Source organism: Ogataea parapolymorpha, chromosome V, assembly GCF_000187245.1.
Source record: "Ogataea parapolymorpha DL-1 chromosome V, whole genome shotgun sequence".
NCBI classification, from domain to species: Eukaryota; Fungi; Ascomycota; class Pichiomycetes; order Pichiales; family Pichiaceae; genus Ogataea; species Ogataea parapolymorpha.
This window is the reverse complement of record NC_027862.1, coordinates 746,001-767,911: the sequence shown is the minus strand read 5'-3', so window position 1 is coordinate 767,911 and position 21,911 is coordinate 746,001. Positions and strand designations below refer to the sequence as shown.

General features: G+C 53.6%; 16 protein-coding genes across 16 annotated transcripts; 9 read left to right on the top strand and 7 right to left on the bottom strand.

Annotated features, from left to right (window-relative positions):
* On the bottom strand, positions 1-1,401 carry HPODL_04199 (histone deacetylase HOS2; the record flags this gene model as incomplete). Its single annotated transcript, XM_014078987.1, has 1 exon — positions 1-1,401. One exon carries the CDS (start codon positions 1,399-1,401, stop codon positions 1-3), a length of 1,401 nt encoding a protein of 466 aa, XP_013934462.1.
* Positions 1,402-1,472: 71 nt separating this feature from the next.
* On the top strand, positions 1,473-2,450 carry HPODL_05252 (uncharacterized protein; the record flags this gene model as incomplete). Its single annotated transcript, XM_014078986.1, has 1 exon — positions 1,473-2,450. The coding sequence occupies one exon, from the start codon at positions 1,473-1,475 to the stop codon at positions 2,448-2,450; it is 978 nt and encodes a 325-aa protein (XP_013934461.1).
* An 81-nt stretch (positions 2,451-2,531) lies between these two features.
* Positions 2,532-3,309, top strand: HPODL_04198 (Proteasome subunit alpha type-1; the record flags this gene model as incomplete). The annotated part of the gene is made up of 2 exons (XM_014078985.1): positions 2,532-2,538; positions 2,573-3,309. 2 exons carry the CDS (start codon positions 2,532-2,534, stop codon positions 3,307-3,309), a joined length of 744 nt encoding a protein of 247 aa, XP_013934460.1.
* Positions 3,310-3,311: 2 nt separating this feature from the next.
* On the bottom strand, positions 3,312-4,736 carry HPODL_04197 (Delta(24(24(1)))-sterol reductase; the record flags this gene model as incomplete). The annotated part of the gene is made up of 1 exon (XM_014078984.1): positions 3,312-4,736. The coding sequence occupies one exon, from the start codon at positions 4,734-4,736 to the stop codon at positions 3,312-3,314; it is 1,425 nt and encodes a 474-aa protein (XP_013934459.1).
* A 199-nt stretch (positions 4,737-4,935) lies between these two features.
* HPODL_04196 (Protein PUF4) lies at positions 4,936-7,101 on the bottom strand (the record flags this gene model as incomplete). The annotated part of the gene is made up of 1 exon (XM_014078983.1): positions 4,936-7,101. The coding sequence occupies one exon, from the start codon at positions 7,099-7,101 to the stop codon at positions 4,936-4,938; it is 2,166 nt and encodes a 721-aa protein (XP_013934458.1).
* An 815-nt stretch (positions 7,102-7,916) lies between these two features.
* HPODL_04195 (uncharacterized protein) lies at positions 7,917-8,366 on the bottom strand (the record flags this gene model as incomplete). The annotated part of the gene is made up of 1 exon (XM_014078982.1): positions 7,917-8,366. The coding sequence occupies one exon, from the start codon at positions 8,364-8,366 to the stop codon at positions 7,917-7,919; it is 450 nt and encodes a 149-aa protein (XP_013934457.1).
* A 637-nt stretch (positions 8,367-9,003) lies between these two features.
* Positions 9,004-11,229, top strand: HPODL_04194 (uncharacterized protein; the record flags this gene model as incomplete). The annotated part of the gene is made up of 1 exon (XM_014078981.1): positions 9,004-11,229. One exon carries the CDS (start codon positions 9,004-9,006, stop codon positions 11,227-11,229), a length of 2,226 nt encoding a protein of 741 aa, XP_013934456.1.
* Positions 11,230-11,693: 464 nt separating this feature from the next.
* Positions 11,694-12,581, top strand: HPODL_04193 (uncharacterized protein; the record flags this gene model as incomplete). Its single annotated transcript, XM_014078980.1, has 1 exon — positions 11,694-12,581. One exon carries the CDS (start codon positions 11,694-11,696, stop codon positions 12,579-12,581), a length of 888 nt encoding a protein of 295 aa, XP_013934455.1.
* A 213-nt stretch (positions 12,582-12,794) lies between these two features.
* On the top strand, positions 12,795-14,024 carry HPODL_04192 (Zinc/cadmium resistance protein; the record flags this gene model as incomplete). The annotated part of the gene is made up of 1 exon (XM_014078979.1): positions 12,795-14,024. One exon carries the CDS (start codon positions 12,795-12,797, stop codon positions 14,022-14,024), a length of 1,230 nt encoding a protein of 409 aa, XP_013934454.1.
* Positions 14,025-14,073: 49 nt separating this feature from the next.
* HPODL_04191 (Alpha-1,2 mannosyltransferase KTR1) lies at positions 14,074-15,192 on the top strand (the record flags this gene model as incomplete). The annotated part of the gene is made up of 1 exon (XM_014078978.1): positions 14,074-15,192. One exon carries the CDS (start codon positions 14,074-14,076, stop codon positions 15,190-15,192), a length of 1,119 nt encoding a protein of 372 aa, XP_013934453.1.
* A 7-nt stretch (positions 15,193-15,199) lies between these two features.
* HPODL_04190 (uncharacterized protein) lies at positions 15,200-16,297 on the bottom strand (the record flags this gene model as incomplete). Its single annotated transcript, XM_014078977.1, has 1 exon — positions 15,200-16,297. The coding sequence occupies one exon, from the start codon at positions 16,295-16,297 to the stop codon at positions 15,200-15,202; it is 1,098 nt and encodes a 365-aa protein (XP_013934452.1).
* A 193-nt stretch (positions 16,298-16,490) lies between these two features.
* Positions 16,491-17,294, top strand: HPODL_04189 (uncharacterized protein; the record flags this gene model as incomplete). The annotated part of the gene is made up of 1 exon (XM_014078976.1): positions 16,491-17,294. The coding sequence occupies one exon, from the start codon at positions 16,491-16,493 to the stop codon at positions 17,292-17,294; it is 804 nt and encodes a 267-aa protein (XP_013934451.1).
* A 160-nt stretch (positions 17,295-17,454) lies between these two features.
* HPODL_04188 (Sporulation-regulated protein 3) lies at positions 17,455-18,981 on the bottom strand (the record flags this gene model as incomplete). The annotated part of the gene is made up of 1 exon (XM_014078975.1): positions 17,455-18,981. The coding sequence occupies one exon, from the start codon at positions 18,979-18,981 to the stop codon at positions 17,455-17,457; it is 1,527 nt and encodes a 508-aa protein (XP_013934450.1).
* A 122-nt stretch (positions 18,982-19,103) lies between these two features.
* On the bottom strand, positions 19,104-19,937 carry HPODL_04187 (uncharacterized protein; the record flags this gene model as incomplete). The annotated part of the gene is made up of 1 exon (XM_014078974.1): positions 19,104-19,937. The coding sequence occupies one exon, from the start codon at positions 19,935-19,937 to the stop codon at positions 19,104-19,106; it is 834 nt and encodes a 277-aa protein (XP_013934449.1).
* Positions 19,938-20,094: 157 nt separating this feature from the next.
* HPODL_04186 (40S ribosomal protein S10) lies at positions 20,095-20,507 on the top strand (the record flags this gene model as incomplete). The annotated part of the gene is made up of 2 exons (XM_014078973.1): positions 20,095-20,146; positions 20,200-20,507. 2 exons carry the CDS (start codon positions 20,095-20,097, stop codon positions 20,505-20,507), a joined length of 360 nt encoding a protein of 119 aa, XP_013934448.1.
* A 217-nt stretch (positions 20,508-20,724) lies between these two features.
* HPODL_04185 (uncharacterized protein) lies at positions 20,725-21,722 on the top strand (the record flags this gene model as incomplete). Its single annotated transcript, XM_014078972.1, has 2 exons — positions 20,725-20,790; positions 20,823-21,722. The coding sequence occupies 2 exons, from the start codon at positions 20,725-20,727 to the stop codon at positions 21,720-21,722; spliced, it is 966 nt and encodes a 321-aa protein (XP_013934447.1).
* Between the last annotated feature and the right edge of the window lie 189 nt (positions 21,723-21,911).

The following is a 21,911-nucleotide window of genomic DNA, read 5'->3' as shown; positions in this document are numbered from 1 at the left end:
TTAGTCCACCTGTTCGCTCACTCTGGCTTGGTCCTTGGTGTTGAGCCAGTACCGCTTCTCGTCTAGATGTGCGTCGTACTCAGACTCCCTGTTCAGTCTGTCCAGTATTTCCTGCTCCTCATCGGTTGTCATGTTCTGCAAGTCTGGAGGAATTTCCTGCATTTCCACAGACGGCGCTCCACGAAGGTAGCGCAGGTTTTCAAGCAGTTGGTTGCGCAGGTTTTCCAGGTATTTTTTGGAATTTTTGTTGTCGTAGCGGTCGCCCAAATTCGGGTGCAGAGAGTAGTCTGGCTGGAAAAAAGTGCGGAAGGGTAGCACCTCCGGTAGCCGCGAGTTCAGTTTCACGTTGGTCATTACACTTGTCTCGTAGCACCACAACCGGCTCACGTTTCGCGGCGTGTAGCCTCCGCCGCCCAGAACGAGCATCGGAATGCCAAAACTCTTGACAAACTTGACACACTCGCCGTGCGCTCTGATGTTGAGATTGAAGCTTCCGAGACGATCACAGCCAAGCGAGTCGGCACCACACTGCTGCACTATGGCTGTTGGCCGGAAATTCGTTATCACCGGCTCCATGATCGACTTGAACAGCGAAATGTACGACTCGTCGTCGATTCCGTCGTGCAGCGGCACGTTCAGCGCAAAATGCTTTCCCTTGCCCAGGCCGACCTCATCGTGGTTGCCTGTGCCGGGGAAAAATTCGCCGTCGTACTTATGGAAGGAAACCGTCATCACACGGTCCGTAAGGTAAAATGCTTCCTGGACACCATCTCCATGGTGCAAATCAATATCGATGTACAACACGCGGGGGTGCACTCGGAGCAGGTTCAAAATTGAGAGCACAATGTCATTCACGTAGCAGAACCCACTCGGCTCATGTTTTTTAGCGTGATGCAGGCCACCAGACCAGTTGATGGCGATGTCGCTCATTCCGGCAATCAGCTTGCGCGACGCGTCGAGCGACGCACCAGCATATATTTGCGAATAATCGTACATACCGTCAAACACAGGACAGTCGTCGCCGATGTTGAACTGGCGCAAATGCTGGGCGTACTTCTTGGCGTTGTCGGGGGTCACCGACTCGAGAAACTTGATATAGTCCTCAGAATGGAACTCTAGGAGCTCTTCCTTGGTCGCCCGTCGCGGCTGATAAATATCCATTTGCTCGTACAGCTTGTACGCTATCACCAAATGGTCCGTGAGCATCAGACGAAACGGTTTCATGGGGTGTCTGACTCCGTAGTGATATTTAGAAACGTCTGGGTTGTAATGGTACGAGACGTTTGGATTATACCCTCCATCTTTGAATGTGTTGACAATCGGCTCGTAAAACGGCGTCTTTTGATTGGCGCGTCGATCCAGTGAGATCGTGCTCTCCTCGTCTAGCCAGCTGTAAGACATGGTGGAGAGAAGGAAAATAAAATTAAATAATTTTTTACGTCGATCGTCCTTTCTTTGTTTTTTTGTTTATCATGGCCTCTCCAGTGACGGTGTCGCTGGGCGACATCACGACGGACAAATTGATCGACGCCTTTGGAAAGGACTCTCTGGGCATCCTTGTGGTTAAGGATCTTCCAAAGGAATACCATGATCTGCGCAAAAAAGTTCTCACCCAGGTCTCTTATCTGACTCGTCTCGATAAACAAAGCCTGCAAGATCTCGAGTGTCCAGAAGGATACTATCTGACAGGATGGTCGCTGGGCAAAGAGAAACTGGCTAACGGCGTGGCTGACGAATTGAAGGGCTCATTTTATATCAACTGCTCGTTTTTCAAGGACCCAACTCTAGAAGGCCCGCCGCCAGACGAAATCAGGGGCTACGAAAATTACAAGGCATATACGACGTGGAACAAATGGCCCAAAGAAGCCTTGGACGAGCTCAAAGGGTTCCAGCAGAACTGCAAGGCGCTCATCTCGCTCATGATCGAGATCAGTCTCCAGATCTGCGAGAAAATTGACTCCTATTGCGAAAACCACCTCCAGAACTACCAGCCAGGCTACCTGGAATCTATTATCAGAGGAAGCACCACGTCCAAGGCCAGACTGCTCCACTACCTCCCCAATACCTCCAGCTCCCAATCCGATTGGTGCGGTGAACACTGCGACCACTCGTGCATCACTGCGCTTACGTCAGCGCTCTTCTTCGACGGCGACTCAGAGCTGACCGCCAGTCCCGACCCGAGCGCCGGATTATACATCAAGGACCGCCGCGGCAACATCGTCAAGGTGAACATCCCGCCCGACTGTCTGGCATTCCAGAGCGGCTCGGCGTTGGAGGAGGTGTCCGGCCACCAGTTCAAGGCTGTGCCGCACTACGTGAAGGGCACGACGATGCCAGGGATCAGCCGCAACACGCTGGCCGTGTTTCTGCAGCCCTCGCTGCATGCGATGGTCAACGAGAACGAGACATTTGCACAGTTTGCAGACCGTATCTTGCGGCACAACCACTAGCTGGTGCAGGGGTGTGTTGGTTGGGCATAAATATTTATTTCAATGTAATAGTGGCAAAAAAGCTGAAAGAATAAATCCACCATGTCTGGTAAGTAGACTCAATTCGCATTCTCTAACCATAGGCTCCGCGGGATTTGACCGTCACATTACTGTGTTTTCGCCTGAGGGCCGTTTGTACCAAGTTGAATATGCGTTCAAGGCCGTGAACTCGTCCAACATCACTTGTCTAGGACTTGTTGGCGAGGACTCCTCGGTCGTTGTTTCGCAGAAGAAGATTCCCGACAAGCTTCTGGACCCAAGCACGATCAGCTACATTTTTCAAGTGTCTGACTCGATCGGAATGCTGGCCACAGGGGCCATTGCCGATGCCCGGTCGCTGGCCATGAGGGCCCGGGCTGAGGCCGCAGAGTTCAAGTATAAATACGGCTACGAGATGCCGGTGGACGCGCTGGCCAAGAGAATGGCGAATCTGGCGCAGTTGTACACACAGAAAGCATACATGAGACCGATGGGAGTGGCGTTGACGTTTGTGTCCGTGGACGATGAACTAGGGCCGAGCGTGTTTAAGACGGACCCTGCCGGGTACTATTTCCGTGCGATTGCGACGTCGACGGGTCCAAAGCAGCAGGAGGTGACTACGGCTTTAGAACGCGCGCACAAGAAAAAGAAGGACGGTGTTTTGGTGAAAGGCGACTGGACCAAGGTGGTCGAGTTTGCCATTATCACGTTGAGTAACGCGCTGAGCACAGAGTTTAGGAAAAACGACCTGGAGGTCGGGGTTGCTACAAAAGACGGGTTCAGGAGCCTGACGCCGGACGAGATCGATGAGAGACTGATTGCCATTGCTGAGCAGGATTGAGTCTAGAAAACATATGGAATGAACACGTACGGGCACTCCTTGACGTACTTGTCCCAGTCGGCGCCGTACTTCTTTCTGCACTTTCTAATATCTCTGTGACATCTGTGGACAAGAACCACGAAGAAGAACATGGGGAAGAACCAGGGGAACACCGAGTTGAAGCCGCAGATCAGCCCCCACGACAACGACTGGCACCAGTCGGCCGTATAGTGTAACTTTCTAGCATACTTGTACCATCCGTCGGTGAGCAGAACAGAGCCGTTGGCACATTTGATATATTTCGGGTTTTCGAGCACCTGGTACGGCAGGTATGGGAACGACTTTCGGATCTTGGTGTCCCCGGCCATGATTTTGCGGAACGAGTTTTTCTGACCGTTGCACGTGTCAAAGAAGTAATATGCCGTCAGCAACAGGACAAAGCAGAAGGTGTTGTACGCCGCGGACCATTGGTATTCCTGCGGGTTGTGGTAGTACAGGTATAGTGTTCCGTGGCAGTACGTGTATGGCACGCCGGCGATGTTCCAGAAAATGAGCATGAAGCCGAATTTTTCGTACGCCATGTCCCAGGTCGGCACAATGAGTTCCTCGCCCTTGGAGCACGCGTTGGCGTACAGATAGTGGGCCAACAGCATGAACAGAGCTTGTGGAGACACGAAGCCGTACTGCTCGTACTGTTTGAGACACATGCCGTAAGTGAGAAAGAACAGCGTGTACCACGGCAGTCTGACCTCGAAGAACATTTTTAGATCAATGAGGCCGATTCTAGGATTGAGAGAAGCACCCATAAAGATGTCGTACAGATGGTTGCCAGTCATTCTGAGATAGTCCTTGGTGACGAAGAGCGACCACAGATAGAGGCCGATGGAGAAGCCGAAGCCGGCGACGATGGCACAGGTCATGATTTCGCCGAAATTGTCGAGGATGTAGTAGATTTTGAAAATGTCCAGATAGTGCAGCAGCGAGGCCAGCACGAAGTTGACGTAGAACGTGGCGTAGGCGTTGCAGAAGTACGGCAGTTGTTCGCCGTTTCTGTGTGCCAGCGGCTGTCCTTTAGTCCAGACTCCCGGCAAAGTGACGTAGAACACGGCCTGGACGAGAATGTATGCGACAAACACAAAGATGGACGTTGGGGACGGCGAGGCGTACGTTTTCACGTAGTTTACCATTTCGCCGAGGAATTGGGCCCACGATTGGCCGTCGACAGGCCAGGCGGGGCTGCCGTGGTAGAAGCGGGCCGAGATCCACATGTAGTACATCAGCGACGGAAAGCCCAACATCATGGCAACAACGCCCGGAGGCCCGCCAAACTCCCACTCGATGTCCTTCTTGGCCAGATACTGCGGTTCTTTGGCCGCGGAAGCCGGCACAGAGGCCTGCGACGCGGCCTGGTAGTCTGGTTTGGTCGAAACGGGTGATTTTTTCGCCATACGAGCGGAACGAAAAAAAAATAAATAAGATACAGAAAAATAGAAAATAATTGCTCGCCCGGATTTATATAGGTTCCGAGGCCTCGTTTGGCGAATGCACGAAATTGGGGCCTCGCATAAATAAGCCTGTTTAATATGCTTCCATTCATGCTGTTATACATTTCTGGCTTTGCCCAGCTAAAATACAAAGAAAGATGCATCACAATGAGTAGCCGTTGCGATCGAACGGAGAAACCTGGACCGTAGAGCCGCCCCTGGAAGCCAGCTTGGAAACGATGCGGCGGCCGTGCGGAGTGTTTCTGACGTCCCCCAGATACGGCCTGAGCATCTCGCTCAGGTCTCGGAAGCTGGAGTCGTCGGCCACGTCCAGGGCCGTCTGCAGCACGTAGTTACCGTACGCGTCGTGGAGCAACAGCCGCAAATTCGAGTCCTCCTTGAGCAGCTGGCCGATCAGCAGCGGAGCCAGCGTCGGGATCCGCAGGCTCTTCTCGATCACGTTCGAGCCGAACTTGTGCGTCGAGAGCCGGATCAGGCTGGACTGCAGCGCGGAAACCACGAGCTCGATGGCCCGCACGGTGTTGGGCAGTCTGGCGCTCGCGTCCGGATCGTTCTTCACACGCAGCCGGTTCTCCTCCATGCTCAGCACGTACTGCACCACGTAGTTGCCGTAAGGGTCCGTGCTGAGCTCGACGCAGTTCTGGCCCACCTCCAGTGCCAGCCGCTCACACTGCTGCGCAGACCCGTGGTCGAAGCACCGTTGCAGGACGCAGCAGCCGTGTCTATGCTTGGCGATCTTCACGCAGTTCTCGCACGCAGCGTCAAAGATGAAGTCGCACGCCGAGGACGGCAGCTTCTGTAGACACTTCTGGACAACGTGGTTGCCGTTCAGGTCTCTGCTCAAAAGAACCACGTACGAAGCCAGCGACTGGACGATGATGTCACTTTCAGCCTGTGTCTTGGTGCACTCGACGAGCTTCTGCAACGCCCGGGTTCCGTGTGCGTCGAGCGCAATCCTCACAAACTGCGACGAGGCGTTCTGTACCAGGATGGTGCGCTGCTCGTCGTTCACCTTCTCCAGTAGTTTCTGGATGAGGTAGTTGCCGAACGGATCGACCATCAGCTCAATCACGTTGAGCTGGACCTCGTTGAAGATCTTGGTGGCTGCCTCGGGACCGCCGATTTCCAGCTGCCGCTGCAAAAACCGACACCCGTGCTGGTCTTTGCACAGAAAATAGATGTCGTTAACAAAGTCGTTGAGCGTGGCATTGAGGAACTTGGAGGCGTCCTCGCCACGCCGCTTGTTGGACGAGTGCTTTCTGTGCACGTTGGCCGTCGACATCGCCATTGGCGGCCGCTGGGTGTCTGGCTGCGGTTGCTTGGTGTAGCCATTGTAGTTCGACTTGTAGCCACCTCTGCCGTTGAACGGCAGCGAAATCTGCTGGTTGAAGTTGGAGATAAGGTTGGAGCCTGGGAAAGCTCCGTTTGAACCGCTATGGGAGATGCCCATGCCGATGGAGCCGCCCGCAACGGTGCCGGCGAGCATCTCGTTGGTCAAGGCTGGATGCAGGGCCGAGATCGAGGCTTCGGAGCCAGGAGACGTGACCGGATAGGTGACGCGCCGACAGGAGTCACTCATGCCAATTGGGGGGCCAAACGAGGTGGTAGACGACGCCGACAGGGGGTCGAAGAGCTCGTCATTCTCCTGGGGCCGCGGTGCAGAGGTGTTGTCGGGCAGCACAAACTGCCCTACATTGGAGGCTCCAAAGCCGATGCCGGCGGAGCTGGCCGAGGAGAACGGCGTCGCGTGGGTGCCGCTGAAGCTGGAGATTGGCGAGTGCATTTTCTGAGGGGTCATCGACAGGAACTGGTGGCTAAACTGCGATGTTTGGGTGTTAGGTGTGGACGCGAGGTCGGGTAACACGTGAGACTGGAACGAGGTGAGGTTGGCAGAGTTGGACCAGTTGGGGGTTCTAGGCTGTGTCGCCGCGAAGGAGTGTTGGTTGGGCAACAGCAGCGTCGAATTGGACGAATTGGCAGACGATGTCGGATCCGGCGGCGTCGAAGGGACATGTGTCTTGACCTGCTGGGCCAGCGGCGAGAACTGCGTGGAGAAGATGGACGAGTTCGTGCCGCGGGTGTCCAGGCTGTCCAGCCTATCCAGGTGGTCCATGTGGTCCATGCGCTCCGGCGTCTCCTCCAGATCCAAATTCAGACGGTTGAGGACCTGGCTGATGTCGTCGAGCTCTGTGGGCTGGGACTGGGTCTTTTTCGCAAACGAAATCTCGCAGATCGGCGGCGTCGTGGTGGTGGTCACGTCCTGCGCCGTTGTCTCTTCGAGCGACGAGAGTGTGGTCTGGTCTGCCATTATAGTAGAAGCAGCACAAGAGTAAAAAATTTCGCCACTAGTATCGGAACACAACAAATCCCAATACGGTGCACAATTGCGCCAAGTAGAGTACTGGCAAGCTTATGGAGTAGTGTAGAAAAGCTGTCTTGTGCAAGACGTGGTGAAGAAGCGAGATCTGACCAAAATGAGAGCACGGGGAAAACAAACTATCCGTGCTACCTGATGGCAGAAATACAACGTGCAAATGCTGGGGGAAACCTGAAGATATGCCAAGGCTATGCTATTGGCAGTAATCGTGTTTTGTTGAAAGTTGCAAACAAGTATGCTGTATTCTTTTGTCTCTGACGCTTTGGCAGAGTGGAAAAAAAAAGAAACCCGCAGGCCGGGTCAAAAAAATTTTCGCAGGGGGACGTTCGCGGCCACCGGGCGGTGGCACGGGAGGGACTGTGCGGGAGGCTGGCGCCGATGTTACGAGTAACATTGGGGAGTGCATGGCTGGGGAGGAGACAACGGCAGTGCACGGCCTGCTACAGTGTTTGGAAGAGATTGATATGGTTACGGTCTCGCTAGAGGAGGAGCTCAACCCGGCCACCTTCAGGGTGCACACTGGTGTGAAACTCTTCGTGCCTGGTAATTTGGTATGTATTACGTAAGCAGTGATATAACCGAATCAAAAAAAAATCAAAAAAAATATTTACTTTTCGTCCCGGAAAAAAAATACTCCAGATCAATTTCGTAATCCGTCAATTTACCCTTTTCGGAATAGTGGTGGAAACCTAAAAAGGAAAATATCGGGTGCGAGGGTGTCACTGCTAGTGCGGAAACTGGGGGCCCTAAAGGCGTGCGTCTAGTGGGCCAGCCGCCAGCACGCGCACTGCATGAACGATGGCGCCGAGGGCATCGATGTCGTGGAAGCCAAAGCCGACTGTGTGGACGACTGTGCGGCCGTCAACGGTGGTGGTTGCGTATATTTTCCCGTGTTGATTACCGAACCCAGGTTTGAAAATTACCTCGGAATCGAGAATTTGGGCCTGCGCTACTACGTGGGGGTAAAGCTGTCTTGACCTCCACAGTAAGGTTTGTTCGTCGGAGTCGCGCGGAAGGGGATACGCATCATTGTGCTGGTGGGGCCCGGTTAGTACCACGACCCGTGGATCTTGGACAAGTGGAGTCAGTCGGGTGTACTGATTTTGCGCAGACTTATGTATATATGCTGTGTCGAGCTCTTGGGGACAGTACAGTAGCACAGATTGTAGTCTGATGACGTCTGCTGTGGGTTCCATGTGACAGTTTATAATTGTGTGAACGGTGGGGAACATCTTGCAGCAATGGTCCAGGGAGTAAACTTGTGGGGGTACGATGTGGTGGACAAACAATTGCGTATAGTTTGTCAGCCGGTGGTATGTATCGAGCAACAACTGGCGCGGGTTAACGAGCACCGAGTGACGAATTGTCGATGTGCCCTCCCCCAGCTCCACAGCCATGATGCGTCTGGCCGTATGCTGATCGTGCAAATACTTTGCCGCCAACTCGTCCCCCCGGGCCTGGCCCACCACATGGGCCAGCTGCTCGCCCCTGGCGGCCTGCTCCGGCGTCTCCAACGACACTAGAATTACCCCTCGTCCCTGCTTCTCCACAATGTCGCTCGCGACACACACAGAAACGGCACTTAGCCCCCGGATCACTACGCTTGCCTGCATTGGACAAGTTAGCCGGCAAGCCTAATTTCTCACCATCTCTGTCCAGACACCCCTGCACCACCTCCCACTCTCCTCACAACTGCGGGGATCTGTCAACATTTTGCGAGCGACGGGGTCTGACCGGACGGTCACTGCACCCCCGCAATGTTACTCCGTGCGTTTGCGAAGCATGGAGGGGTCCAAGAGCATAAAAACACAAGTGTCTGGACTCTGCGCGCCCATGAGTTCGAAAAAGGATATCCTCAGCTCGCCGAAATTGTTATCGGACATCAATCCGATCATCTTCCGCGGCAGGAACCACATCGCCTGTGTGCGGTGCAAGAATCAGAAGATCAAATGTTCTGGGGCCAAGCCAACTTGCGACAATTGCAAGCTCACGGGCAATGAGTGTGTGTATCCGTTCAAAGACCGCAAGATTATCATTTTGGAGTCGCAATTGCAGCTGTTGCAGGCGCGCATCAAAGAGCTGGAGGACTATATCAATGGCGAGGCCGCCGATAACGGCAAGGCCAGCTCACAGACCGACCACCGCGCCTTCCTGCCGCTCCAGTTCCATACCAACAACGAGCGCCTCGACAACGTCATCAACGTGTCCTTTGGTGACTCCGAGCAGCAAGAGCGCAGCGTCCAGCCGCCACATCCCTCCAGCATCAACTACCATGTGTCGGACCTCTATTTTGCGGCGACTGACGATTGCGTGCTCTCTCTGCCAGCACGCGAATACGCCGAGCCGCTCGTGAGCCTGTGTCTGGCGCATTTCCGCGACTCGCACTATCTTTACGAGGAGACAGAGTTTGTGGCCGAGTTCAACAGGGTCTACGACACAGGCGTGTGCTGCTCGCCACAGCTGCTGTCCAAGATCTTCATCACGCTCGCCATCGGCGAGCAGATCCTCTACTCCATCAAGTCGCACCAGCTGTCGCTCGCAGAGCTTGACCGCGAGCTGTCGTCCAAGCGGCATTTTGTCAACAAGACGCCTGGTCTCAAGTACTTCCTTGCCGGCGCGCGCATCTTCCCCGTCCACGTCGAGATGCCGACTCTGCCCGCGATCCAGACAGCGCTGCTCATCGGGTACTATCTGCAATCGCTCAACCGCATCACCGGGTCGTACGTGTGGTTTGGCGTGGCCACCCGGTGGGCGCTCTCGCTCAACCTGCACCTGCGGCAGCCGTATCTGACTCCGCAGGAGATCTCACGCCGTAAGCGCGTGTGGTGGACCGTGTTCACGCTGGACTCACTCGCCACGTCGCGCATTCGGCTGCCCCAGAGCGTCAAGTTCAACGAGACCCAGATCGACCTCATCAGCGAGCACGACTGCGCCGAGTGGGGCGGCGCGCGGTTCCTGTACCTGCAGGTCTCGCTCATCAAGTTCACAGACGACATCCTCAACTCCGTGTACAACATGACGTCGCGTAGCGTGTACACGGGCGAAAAGACGGGGCTTGGCACAGACCTGGTTGCAAACACGGTGAAAATGGTGAGGGTGCTCGAGGATAACTTCGAGAAGGACGTGGCCCGCGACTTCGATCAGCTGCGCAAAGAAATGTACGACAACAAGCTGTGCGAGCTGCACCAGCCGCTCATCCACGTGTATCTCAAGTCGAACCAGTACTTCATCACCGCCTGCCGGCCGCTCGCGCTTGCCGTGTTCAAGAAGTTCATCGCCACAGAGGACGCCCGCATCACACAGGTGCTGCGCAAGTGCATCAACGCCGCCAAGGAAACCATCTCTGTACTGCGCCACCTCAAGCTGCTCAAACTGCTGATCACCTTCGACTACTGGCACACACACTTCCTCTTCAACTCGATCCTCATCCTGCTCATCACGCTCAACCTCGAAAACAACCACGCAGCCCTCACGCGCGGCATCGACCTGCTTAAGTTCATGGCCCTTGCAGGCAACCACGTCTCCAAAGACTCGCTCAACAAGCTGATCCAGCTCGTGCGCATCTTCAACGACCTCGGCTTCAACCTCGACTTCGATCTCACACTGCCCAAGTTCGACACCTCCTACGCGCCACAGACGGTCGACAGCCCCGAAGACAGCGTCGATATCCAGCTCATCCACCCTGACACCAACCCCATGGACCAGAACATCCAGGACCAGATCGACCAGACAAACTTCCAGCTGCAGCAGCAACAGCAGCAGCTGCACCACCACACAGAACAGCTGCCCTTCATGTTCCCAAACCCTGAAGACTTTGCAGGCAAGCAGCCACCGAGCAGCTATCCGCAGGACGAGCTGTTCAACTCCAACTCGAGCTTTTTCGACAACCTGCTCAATAACATGCAGACATGGGATCTTGTGCCCAGCTCGACCGGTCCCGACAACAGAACGGAGGCGACTCCCCCTCTGCAAGACCCCATGTTCTCTACGCCTCCCTTCGCGCCGCCCACCCAGGCTCGTGCAGAACGCTATCCGCTCAAGTCTAGACCGCTTACGTAACACTCCTCCCCAGTTCGACAGAACTCCCCTACATAGGAGAAACGAAATATCTTTGTTGGTGAAAAAAAGCAATCTGCAGCACCGGGGGCAAAATCTATTATTCTCTTGGCGCACGCAAATGGCGAGGCCTTACCATTGGGATGGTAATCAGTAGATGGCAAAGTGCCAGCGTAGACGCAAACTCGCCTGCAGAGGCCGGTCTGTGCTGCTTTGCTGAAGCTTGTGCCCCCACGCCGTCACGCCGATCTCACTTTGCTCTTTGCGTGTCTGCTTCACTCGCATTTCTCCGATCTTGCCTCGATTACATTGCCTCTTTAGGAACGGTAATTGGTTTTTTCTTTTCCTGCAGGGTATCTACGTACGATGAAAAAAAAAACGATCAACGGCCTATATAAGCTTCCCAAGCGACATTCATCTCACCCAAGTCATTCATTCTTTACTGCTATAGACTCCACTCATTCGTTATGTTAGCTAACTTGTCAATCTTTTTCACTCTTGCTGTGCTTACTACGTCTGCTCCCGTCGAGCACGTCCACCACGCGCACCAAAAAAGAGCAGCACAGTGTTCGTTCCCTACCGACAAGGGTCTCGTCAAAATTTCCAGCGTTAATGGTGGCGGCTGGGCCCAAGACAAGTCCTGCACCCCAGGCAACTACTGTCCTTACGCCTGTCCTCCGGGAAAGCTGATGGCACAATGGAATCCAAAAGTCACCTCCTACAGCTACCCTGGCTCCCAGGACGGAGGACTTTACTGCAACGACAATGGCGAGCTCGAGACGCCGATCTCTAACCACGACTACTGTATCGATGGCAAGGGCACTGCCTCGGTGAAGAACTCTGCCTCGAAAAATGTTGCATTCTGCCAAACCGTTCTGCCTGGAAACGAGGAGATGCTAATTCCAACCAACGTCGACTCGTCTTCGTCGCAGACGCTTGCCGTGCCAGGAACAGACTACTGGGCCAGCACTGCTTCGCACTTCTACATCAACCCGCCAGGAGTTTCCACCGATGAGGGATGTAAATGGGGATCCACCAGCAACCCGTACGGCAACTGGTCACCATACGTTGCCGGCTTCAACATGGACGACAGCGGAAACACGTTTGTCAAGATCGGCTGGAATCCTGTTTACTTTGAGGACTCGTCGCCGTTCAAGAACGAGAAGCCATCGTTTGGTGTTCGTTTGTCTTGCAACAACGGCGACAAGTGCAACGGTAACACCTGCGAGATCAACCCGCAGAAGTACGGCCTGAACAAGGTCAGCGGCAGCGACAACGTGAGCGACGGTGCAGCCTGGTGTGTGCTGACAGCCACGGACAACAGCGACGTTACCGTTGAGGTTTTTGATCTGTGATTTATTTTTTTGTATATATATTTGGGATTTATTTGGGATTTATTAGGGATGGTTTAGGATATTTAAATATACGTGCTTTTTATTATTACACAAAAATAGTACTGTGGTGGACTTTAAATTGTTGTTTTTTTTGCTTTTTTTCAATTATCCAACAATAACAAGAATTAGGCTAACGGGATTGAAATAGAGCCCTTATTTTTCTCTCTCAAAGCCATGTATTCCAAGAAAGAAATCAAGATCCTCACTCTGCTGGGGATCGACACCATCTTCTTCCTTTTGGAAATCATCGTCGGATACGCTGTCAATTCGCTGGCCCTGATTGCAGATTCTTTCCATATGCTGAATGATATCATCTCGCTGCTGGTGGCGCTTTGGGCCGTTAATGTTGCCAAGACCAAGGAGGCTGACGCCAAGTTCACGTACGGCTGGCAACGTGCAGAAATCCTGGGCGCACTCATCAACGCCGTGTTCTTGCTTGCTTTGTGCTTCACCATCTTCATCGAGGCCATCCAGAGGTTTATTGCACCACAGGACATCACCAATGCGAAGCTTATACTAATAGTCGGTGCCTGCGGACTTGTCTCCAACATCGTCGGGCTCTTCTTGTTCCACGAGCACGGACACTCTCACGGAGACGTCGGCGGACACGCACACTCGCACCACGATGAGGAACAAGCGGAAGACTCCGACATTGAGCATATGCTTCCGCAGGTCGTGGTCAACAACTGGGAATACGACAGCCCAGACGGCCACAAGACACACAACCATGTGACCAATAAGAACTCCAAGAAAACCTCAAAATCGCTCAACATGCAGGGCGTGTTTTTGCACGTTATGGGGGATGCTCTTGGAAATATTGGCGTCATGGCCACCGCCTTATTCATCTGGCTCACGGACTATTCATGGAGATTTTACGCTGATCCGCTCATTTCCCTGGTCATCACATGCATCATCTTCTCCTCTGCGCTACCACTGTGTAAATCGTCGTCTAGAATCCTGTTGCAGGGCACTCCGCTGTCAATTGACTCTGAGCTCGTCATGGACGATATCTTAAAGGTCCACGGCGTGATTTCCGTCCACGACTTCCACATCTGGAACCTGACCGAGAGATTGCTTATTTGTTCGCTCCACGTCGACCTCAGCGTTTCGCCGGAGGAGTTCTTGGACGTGGCAGCCACCATCAAGCGATGTCTGCATGCCTACGGTATCCACAGCGCCACGATCCAGCCGGAATTCTCGCAGTACTATGCCAAGATCAACAAGCTGCCTAAACGGTTCTCTTCCGAGGCAGACCTGCACAACCTTGCCGACTCCGAGACCGCGGGACTACTGAGCCACGAGCACCGCTCGTACGGCTCTGCTGTGCCGGCTCCGAACGGCCAGATCGGCTGTATAGTGGACGCTGCTGTAAACTGCACAGCCGAGAACTGTGTGAAGCACTGAAAAATAAAATAAAATAAATTTCAACATTGTCATAATAATAGATTGCCATATGGCTAAATTCACCAGGCCGATCGCCATCCTTAGCATAATATTGGCCCTGGCATATGTGTTTCAGGATCAATTTTTTGCCAAATACACGTCGCCGACGGCTGTGGAGCCCGTTGCGCGCGAAAACGCCACGTTTTTCAGTCTCGTGCGCAACTCTGAGCTCCCCGGCATGTTGCAGAGCATCAAAAGCGTAGAACAGCGGTTCAATAACAAATACCACTACCACTGGATTTTTGCCAACAATGAGCCGTTCACCGACGAGTTCAAGACAGCTGTCGCGGCGATGTGCTCAGGAACGGTCGAGTTCAGCCTCATTCCACCAGCGTACTGGGATTATCCAGAATGGATCGACCAAGCACAAGCGGCCGAGGTACGGCGTCAGATGCGACGTAAGGGCGTCAAGTACGGCGATAACGAGTCGTATCGCCACATGTGCCGCTTTTTCTCGGGATTATTCTACAAGCTGGACGTGCTCAAGCCGTTCCGATATTACTGGCGAGTCGAGCCGAATGTCGAATTTCGCTGCAACATCGCATACGACCCATTTGAGGTGATGCGCACACAGGAAAAAGTGTACGGGTTCACGCTCACGCCGCTGGAGTTGCACACCACGGTGGCTACGCTGTGGAATGCCACACAGGAGTACATGCGCCAGTACCCGGATCGTGTGGCTGCGAACAACAACATGGCGTTTCTGACGGACGACGAGGGTCAGAGCTTCAACATGTGCCATTTTTGGTCCAACTTTGAAATCGGCGACCTGGACTTTTTCCGCAGCGAGACGTATACGCATTTTTTCGACTATATGGACCGCAAGGGCGGGATTTTTTACGAACGGTGGGGGGATGCGCCGCTGCACACGATCGCGGTGTCTATGCTGCTTCCATACACCAAGCTGCAGTACTTTGCGGGCACCGGGTATTATCATGCGCCAAATCTGCAATGCGACGGGCCAAACTGGCTTCAGGAGCAGAACGAGTGTATTTGTTTTGCGACCGACGATTTTGCATGGTCTGGCGGAAGCTGCTTGACGAAATTCTTCGATATTCACCAGCTGGAGCGTCCAGAGGCTGCTCCCACGACCCCATACACGCCAATCCATAAACCGAGCAAATCATAGACCTATGCTACCATTCCAGCGAGCTGGCCCATGAGACGCGCTTGCGGTTGCGGTCCGAGTACGAGAACGTCTTTGGCCCGTGATTGGCGCCGCCAGGGCTCACGTTCTCCTGGTTCTCCTGTAGTTCTTGTAGCTCCTCCTTGAGCTTGTCGAGTGTTCGCTGGTGGCTGAGCGAGCCGGGCTTGTGCTGGCGTTTGTGGCTGTGCTTGAGTTGCAGAAAGCTCTGTCTCTCGGACTCTGTGTAGAAGCCGACCTTTTTGAGCGTCTTTTCCGGTCGCCGCAGCGCGGTGGTTCTGGCGAGGACTGCGCGCACGATTGCGGCCTTTCGCACGCCGTCTACGGCGGGTCCTGCCGTCGGAATCGTCACCAACTCTGTTGTTTTCTCAGGGATCGGAATCCCCAGACAGTTCTGCGAATTGATCTCGGTGGCGTACTTGGTAGCATCCTCTATGCTACCGTCGGAGCTCTCCACAATGAGATTCAGCAAATTGTGGCACGGCTTGATGATGGGTCTCTGGATTGGCTGTTTTGTAGGGGTGCAAATGCGTAGCGGTGAGCTGTGCTTGTCACGGGCGGCGGGCTGTGGCTCGTTCTCGTCGAATTCAAGCTGGAAATCGTCCTGGTGGATGTCCACGGCAAAATGGTTGTCGCTGGCGCGCAGAAACTTGCTGAGCTCTGCGCCAAAGTCCATGTCACCAATGTCCTCGTGCTCAGAAATCTCCGGCGCAGAGCGCACCTGTGCGTCGACCTCGTCGATCGAGAGGTTGCCGATCATGCCGTCGATGTCGTTGATGGTGGTTTTTTCAACGCTGGAGAAGTCGAGGTCGGTCGTGCTCCGGTTGAACAGCTGGCCGTCGAGATCGACCGACCGCAGGTAACTGTCGAAGTCGAATAGCTGCGCGGAGCTGGCAAAAAGGTGGTCTGCGGGAGCCGCCGCGGGCTTGGGCAGCTCAATGATGTCGTCGAGCGTGGTGTTGCCGGAGGCGAAGTCGTCTAGCAAAGACGGTTTGTTCTTCTTCTCGGGCGAGCCCGGCGGGCTGGAGATCGGGCTGCTGTGTGCGGGAACGCTGGCCTCGAACGGGTTCGAAAAAATCGAGTGCAGCATGGGAAAGCAAAGACAGCGGTGCTGGGCTAGCGACGGGCAGGAAGAATAATAAAGCACAAATTTAAATGTCTGGATTTCATTAATATTTATGATTTTCCGCATTGGGAAGGCGCATCAATAATTTTGGGCCTGCGTTCTGCACCGCCACAAATTCTTGCTCGCGTTAAAGCTGCTACCATTTATCCTTCCTCCCATGAGTCACCCTGCCGCTCCACAAATAACCAAAACCTACGCCCGAGTCCAGACGTATCCGATCGCCGCCTCGTGGATCCGCATCGGTGGCCACTTCCCGCTGCCCCACGTGCTGCGGCCACGCCTGTACGCCCTGGCGTATTCGCCAGCGTTCAAGGACTACACAGAGGTCCTGGACTCGTATTTTGACCACTGGCTCGAGGACGTCGAGAACACCGTTCCCGAGATCAAGACCCTGAGAATGCGTGACATCAGAGACTCGCTGACCCGGCCCGTCGTGGACGCCTCGCTGTTCGTGGACAGAAACATGCACGCTCTGTCGGTTGCAATGAACCAGCGCGTTCTCGAGCCCGCCAGAAAAACCGCCGGCGACATCAGAAAGGCGTACGCCCCGATGTACGATACACAGGGCCGGGCGCTGCTGCGGTCGCAGCTGGACCCAGTGTTCAAGCCGCTGAACGAGCGACTGGCCCGACTTGTTGGCGATGACGCGGAAACAGAGTATTCGAGCGAGCTCTCGCACAGCCTCAGACTGCTGAACGGTGTGGCTGAGCAGACGAGGCCCCGGATAGCCAACAGCGTTGTGAGAGGCAGACAGCTGCCAAGCCAGGTTACCAGCCACCTCAACGAGGTGTACCAGACCAACAAGTCGAAGCGCGGCGAGGGCAGGCTGATTGTGATGATCGCGTCGATGGACACGGTGCGCGACCTGCTCAACGAGGGTTACAACGTGGTCAGTACGGGCCAGGAGCCAGAGCAGGAGCAGCCGGAGCCAGAGCAGCCAGAGCAGCCAGAGCAACATTAACTATGTCATCTTAGTTTAGGTACGAATGGAGTGAAAGGATTAACTGATAGCGACTAGGCTAAATTAAAAACCACTGAGAGAAAAGATTAAGTGAAAACCATAGAGTGAAAGGACACTAAACTGTATTCTCGCTACAAATTAACTCGGCGACTCTCATCCATCACCTCTCGTCGATCGTCTTGATCTCGTCCTGCAAAGCAACCAGCCGCTTGTGGATCTGCTCGATGTCCTTGTTGAACTTATCCTGTCTCTCGAACAGAGCACGCTTCCAGTCCTTGAACTTCTGGTTCTGCGCCTGCACAATCTCCGTGAACCGCTTCTTCATCGTCTTCTCGCTGTCCAGGTACGCAGGATTCATTTCCACCAGCTCCCGCTCGGTCTCGCGCAGGTTCAGCGTGTTGAGCATCTTGAGCACGCCCACGCTCGGCTTCGACTCGATTACTTGCTGGATGTTCGGGTGCGTCTGACCGTCTTCGACCTGCACAGTCTTCCAGCTGCCCTTGTTGTCCGGCACAATCGTCTCGCCGTCCTCATTTTCGACATTGAGAGCAGCCAGCTCCTCGTGGCTGATGGTCATCTCCATCGCCTTGCCCAGCCGGTACCGCATAAAGTCGCGCCGGTAATTTTCGTAGTAGTTCTCCGTGGACGAGATCAGGTCCGCCATGTTGGTGCCCATCAGAAACTCGCGCAGCTTCACAAAGTCGCAGTGTGCCGGGTTGTCCACCTCGGCCAGCCCCCACTTGTACTGCCGGCCGCGGACAAGCTTGCCCTTGGCGTTTGGAAACGAGCCCTGCGAGTTCAGCACGCAGAACGGCATCTCGCCAATCAGGTTCGCTGCGCCAGTCTTGTCAAACAGCTCACAGATCGAAATTTCGTGCTCCTTGAGAGATTTCTTGACTCTCTGCTTAAAAGCGTTGATCTCGTCAACCGTGAACGCATCGGCCTTGGAAATAACAGGAACTAAGTTGACTCTGGTAGACAGGTTCTTCATGGCCTCGATGTCGATCTGGGTCAGTCCCGTTGCTGAAGGAACAATGAAATACAGACACACGTGGACCTCCGAGTGTGAGGTTTTGGTTCTATCCGGCTGGTTCTCCTGGTAAACGGCCCGTCTATACTGCTCGTCGATGTATCTGACTATTGGGTACCAGCAGTACCTATTGTCGATGTAGTCGCCAAAACCAGGAGTGTCAATCACGTTCAACCTGAGCAGAAAGTTGTCCTCGACGAGCTCGATTTTGTGTGAGACTATCTCGGTGGTCTTATTAGGGCTACCGCCCAGACGGGTAGTTGGCTCTGTGACAACCGTGTCGAACAGGGTGTTGATAAAAGAGGTTTTTCCCACCCCTGACTCACCAACCATCATAACGGTGAAATGAGCCCCCTTCTTGAGCGCATGGAGACGCTTCAGAACTGGCAGACACGCCAAACCAACGTCGCCAGGATACATGTTGGCGATGGCAGACTCCATGTTGTAATGGGTGGGGTACTCCTCATCCTTGAGCAGCGTGCTGGTGCTCGAGGTGCTGGGCGCGTTTCTGGGCTCCAAGGGAGCGCTGATATCGCCGTTGGTGGCAGCCACGTCGATGTCGATGTTTTCGCCCGTCAGAGGGGCGCTGGGCGCAGAAAAAAGGTCGATCGAGCTGATCACACGCTTGTCGGTCAGTTGGTCGACTTGGGCAGCCATTATTGGAATGAGAAAGAGGAAAAGATGATGTGCATTTTCTCAAATACATGTCTCAGCGTCTACCGCGCGGGTGGGTAGGTGGACTAAAAAATGCTGCGTGCGGCGGCGCGGCAAAAAATTATTTAGCTGGTGGCATTTCTCAAGGACAGAAAACAGTTCCACAGCACGCCGACGCCGCTGCTGAATGGCACTTGAAAGCTTTTCGGCATCACCAGAAAGTTCACAAACTGCACGGGGAACCACAGACAGAAATTGCACGCCAACGTCGACAGATACACCCTGTACAGCTTCTCCTTAACGTCGTCTGCACTGCCCTGCTCGATCACCAGCGTGCCGTATGTGAAGAAACAGGCAAGCGAAACGGGCGAGAAGCATAACTGGTCGGTCAGCACACGTTCCAGCACGCTCACAAACGTTGGCACGTCTTTGTACATGGCGTTCAGAAACGAATACCACACCACCTGGACAAACGACATCAGGAAGCCCCAGAAGACGAAGCCTGCAAATCGGCGTACCTGGAACGTTGGTAAGGCAGATTCTGTTGTATCTTCAACCTGATGCACGGAGATCTCCCCGTCCTCGCCGTAGTCAACAAAATAGTCCTCCGGCCTTCTCGGAACCAGTGTCTCCAGATAGGTGGCGATGTTGTACGGCAAATTGCGCTCCTGGAACGACGCCTGCTGACAGTACGCGGTGATGGATTGCGCCAATGTGTCGGCAATGCCGTACAGAACGATGTTGGTGGCCATAGTGGCCACAAGAGACGACTTGGTATACAGCTGGTGGTATTTAGTAGTGAGCCTGGCGAGGAAATAGGCGAATATCACGAGGATCAGCAGGTTCAGCACGGGGACATTGCGTACTCGGGTAGTGAGTAGTTTCTGGAATACAACGGGGAGCTGCAGAGACGCCCTGGACCCCGATGGACGCTCGTCTGTGGGCAGACTGATAGGCATGAGAGCAGATATTAATCTAGAAAAAGAATACACACGTGACATAAAATAGGGCAGTCACACGCGCACCGGACAAAACTTTTTACTCTGCCAAAATTCGGGTCACCATAGGTAACAAAATATTAGTGAAAAATTAAACTCACACCTTCATCAATACAGCATGTTAATTCCAAAGGAAGACAGAAAGAAGATCCACCAATACCTCTTCAAGGGTAAGTACTAGGCAGGCTGCGGCCGATGAGAGTTGAATTTCTAACCGTATCAGAGGGCGTCTTGGTCGCTAAAAAAGACTTCGAAATTCAACACGATGACATCGACACCAAGAACTTGTACGTCATTAAGGCCATGCAATCGTTGACTTCCAAGGGATACGTCAAGACCCAATTCTCGTGGCAATACTACTACTACACTTTGACCGACGAGGGTATCAACTACCTGAGAGAGTACCTTGCTCTGCCAGAGACCATTGTTCCAAACACCTTGGTTGCTGAGCCAATTCAGGAGAGACCACAAGCCAGACGTGGCCCAAGAAGAGACGATGGTGAGGGGTACAGAAGAAGATTCAGAGATTAGGTGTAATGAATATACGGGCGAGAGCCAAGAAGAATGGAAATTAGAATAAATAATGTGGCAGAAACTGACAAATCTGCCGGTGTTAGCGTAGCAAAAGTCAGTCCCAGCACTCTCTTCGTACATTTTGGTCCAACATCTATATTTGCTTTTCGTAGCTACTGATCTTGCAAATGCTTTGGATTTTTTTTCCCCTGCTTACCTCATCACTTAATTATCCATGGTTTTTGGTAGACGCAAGAACAGATCCGTGGATCTGTCGTTGCAGGACAGCAATTACCAGCCTGTAAGTGCCATCTAAGCCCCATCTAACTCCAGTTCCCAAATCCCAACTCCCTAAAGCCACAACCGTCGACTGGAGGACAAAATACGCCAACTAAAACACCGCCTACCCTGCCGCCTCAACCGCGGCCGCGGCCTATTCCTCCTCCTCCAGCAGCTCAGAAACCTACAATTATCAACAACTACTACTACGTATCGTCGCCACCGCAACCAGGAAACGTTGCTCCTCCACAGCCCCAGCAAATCCCGCATCCCTATTTGAGTCCTCGGTCTTCACTCTCGAGGGCGTCCCTGGAAAACAGACCTTCGTCGCACTCCTCCCGCACGCAACGGCCACCCCTGCTGGCAAAGGCCCCCAGCACGTCGTCTGAGGAGTCTGAAATCTATTCTTCGCCTTCATTGGCACGTCTCGAATTACATCCTCGGCTGCCCCAGATTGACCTCGACGACCCGGTCCCAGACCCACAAGTACCTAATCTGCTGAGCCTGCTCTCGCGCATGGGTCCAGACTCGATTTCTGTTCATAACCAGCAACTCTACGATGCATTCTCACGGTTTGGCAAGGACTCCATAGATTATGAGGATTTGCGACAGCTGCTTATCAATCCGGAAGGAACGTATTTCAAATCTGACAGTGCCAGACGCCTTTGTAACACGTTCGTGTCCACCACCTCTGAGTTGGAGTTTCGAGATTTCATCAGATTGTGCAAATTCCTCAAAGGATGCTACGATTCATTCAAATATCACGACTCAGATAAATCATGCTATTTAGAGCCGGCAGAGTTCTCCAAGTCGCTCAGATACAACCAGATTACGTGTCCGGACAGTCTGCTGCAGCAGATATACAGGAACTCGCCCAACCTGAACCTCGAAGCCTACGTTCTCGCAGTGATCCTGATCCGCAAGCACGAGCGTGAACACCCTTACACCAGATAGCATAAAAAGTTTTCCGCTGCGAGAAAAAAACTTCAACCTTTTCCATGAGTGTAAGTACTCTTTGAAAGCAGCATATGATGAATACTTGTTATTATTACTTTTCTTTCTGGCATCTCTAATGTTAGAGCTTCCGGCTCGATGAATATAACCCTTGACACTTATCTGAAGCTGCGTTTTCCAAAGATTGAC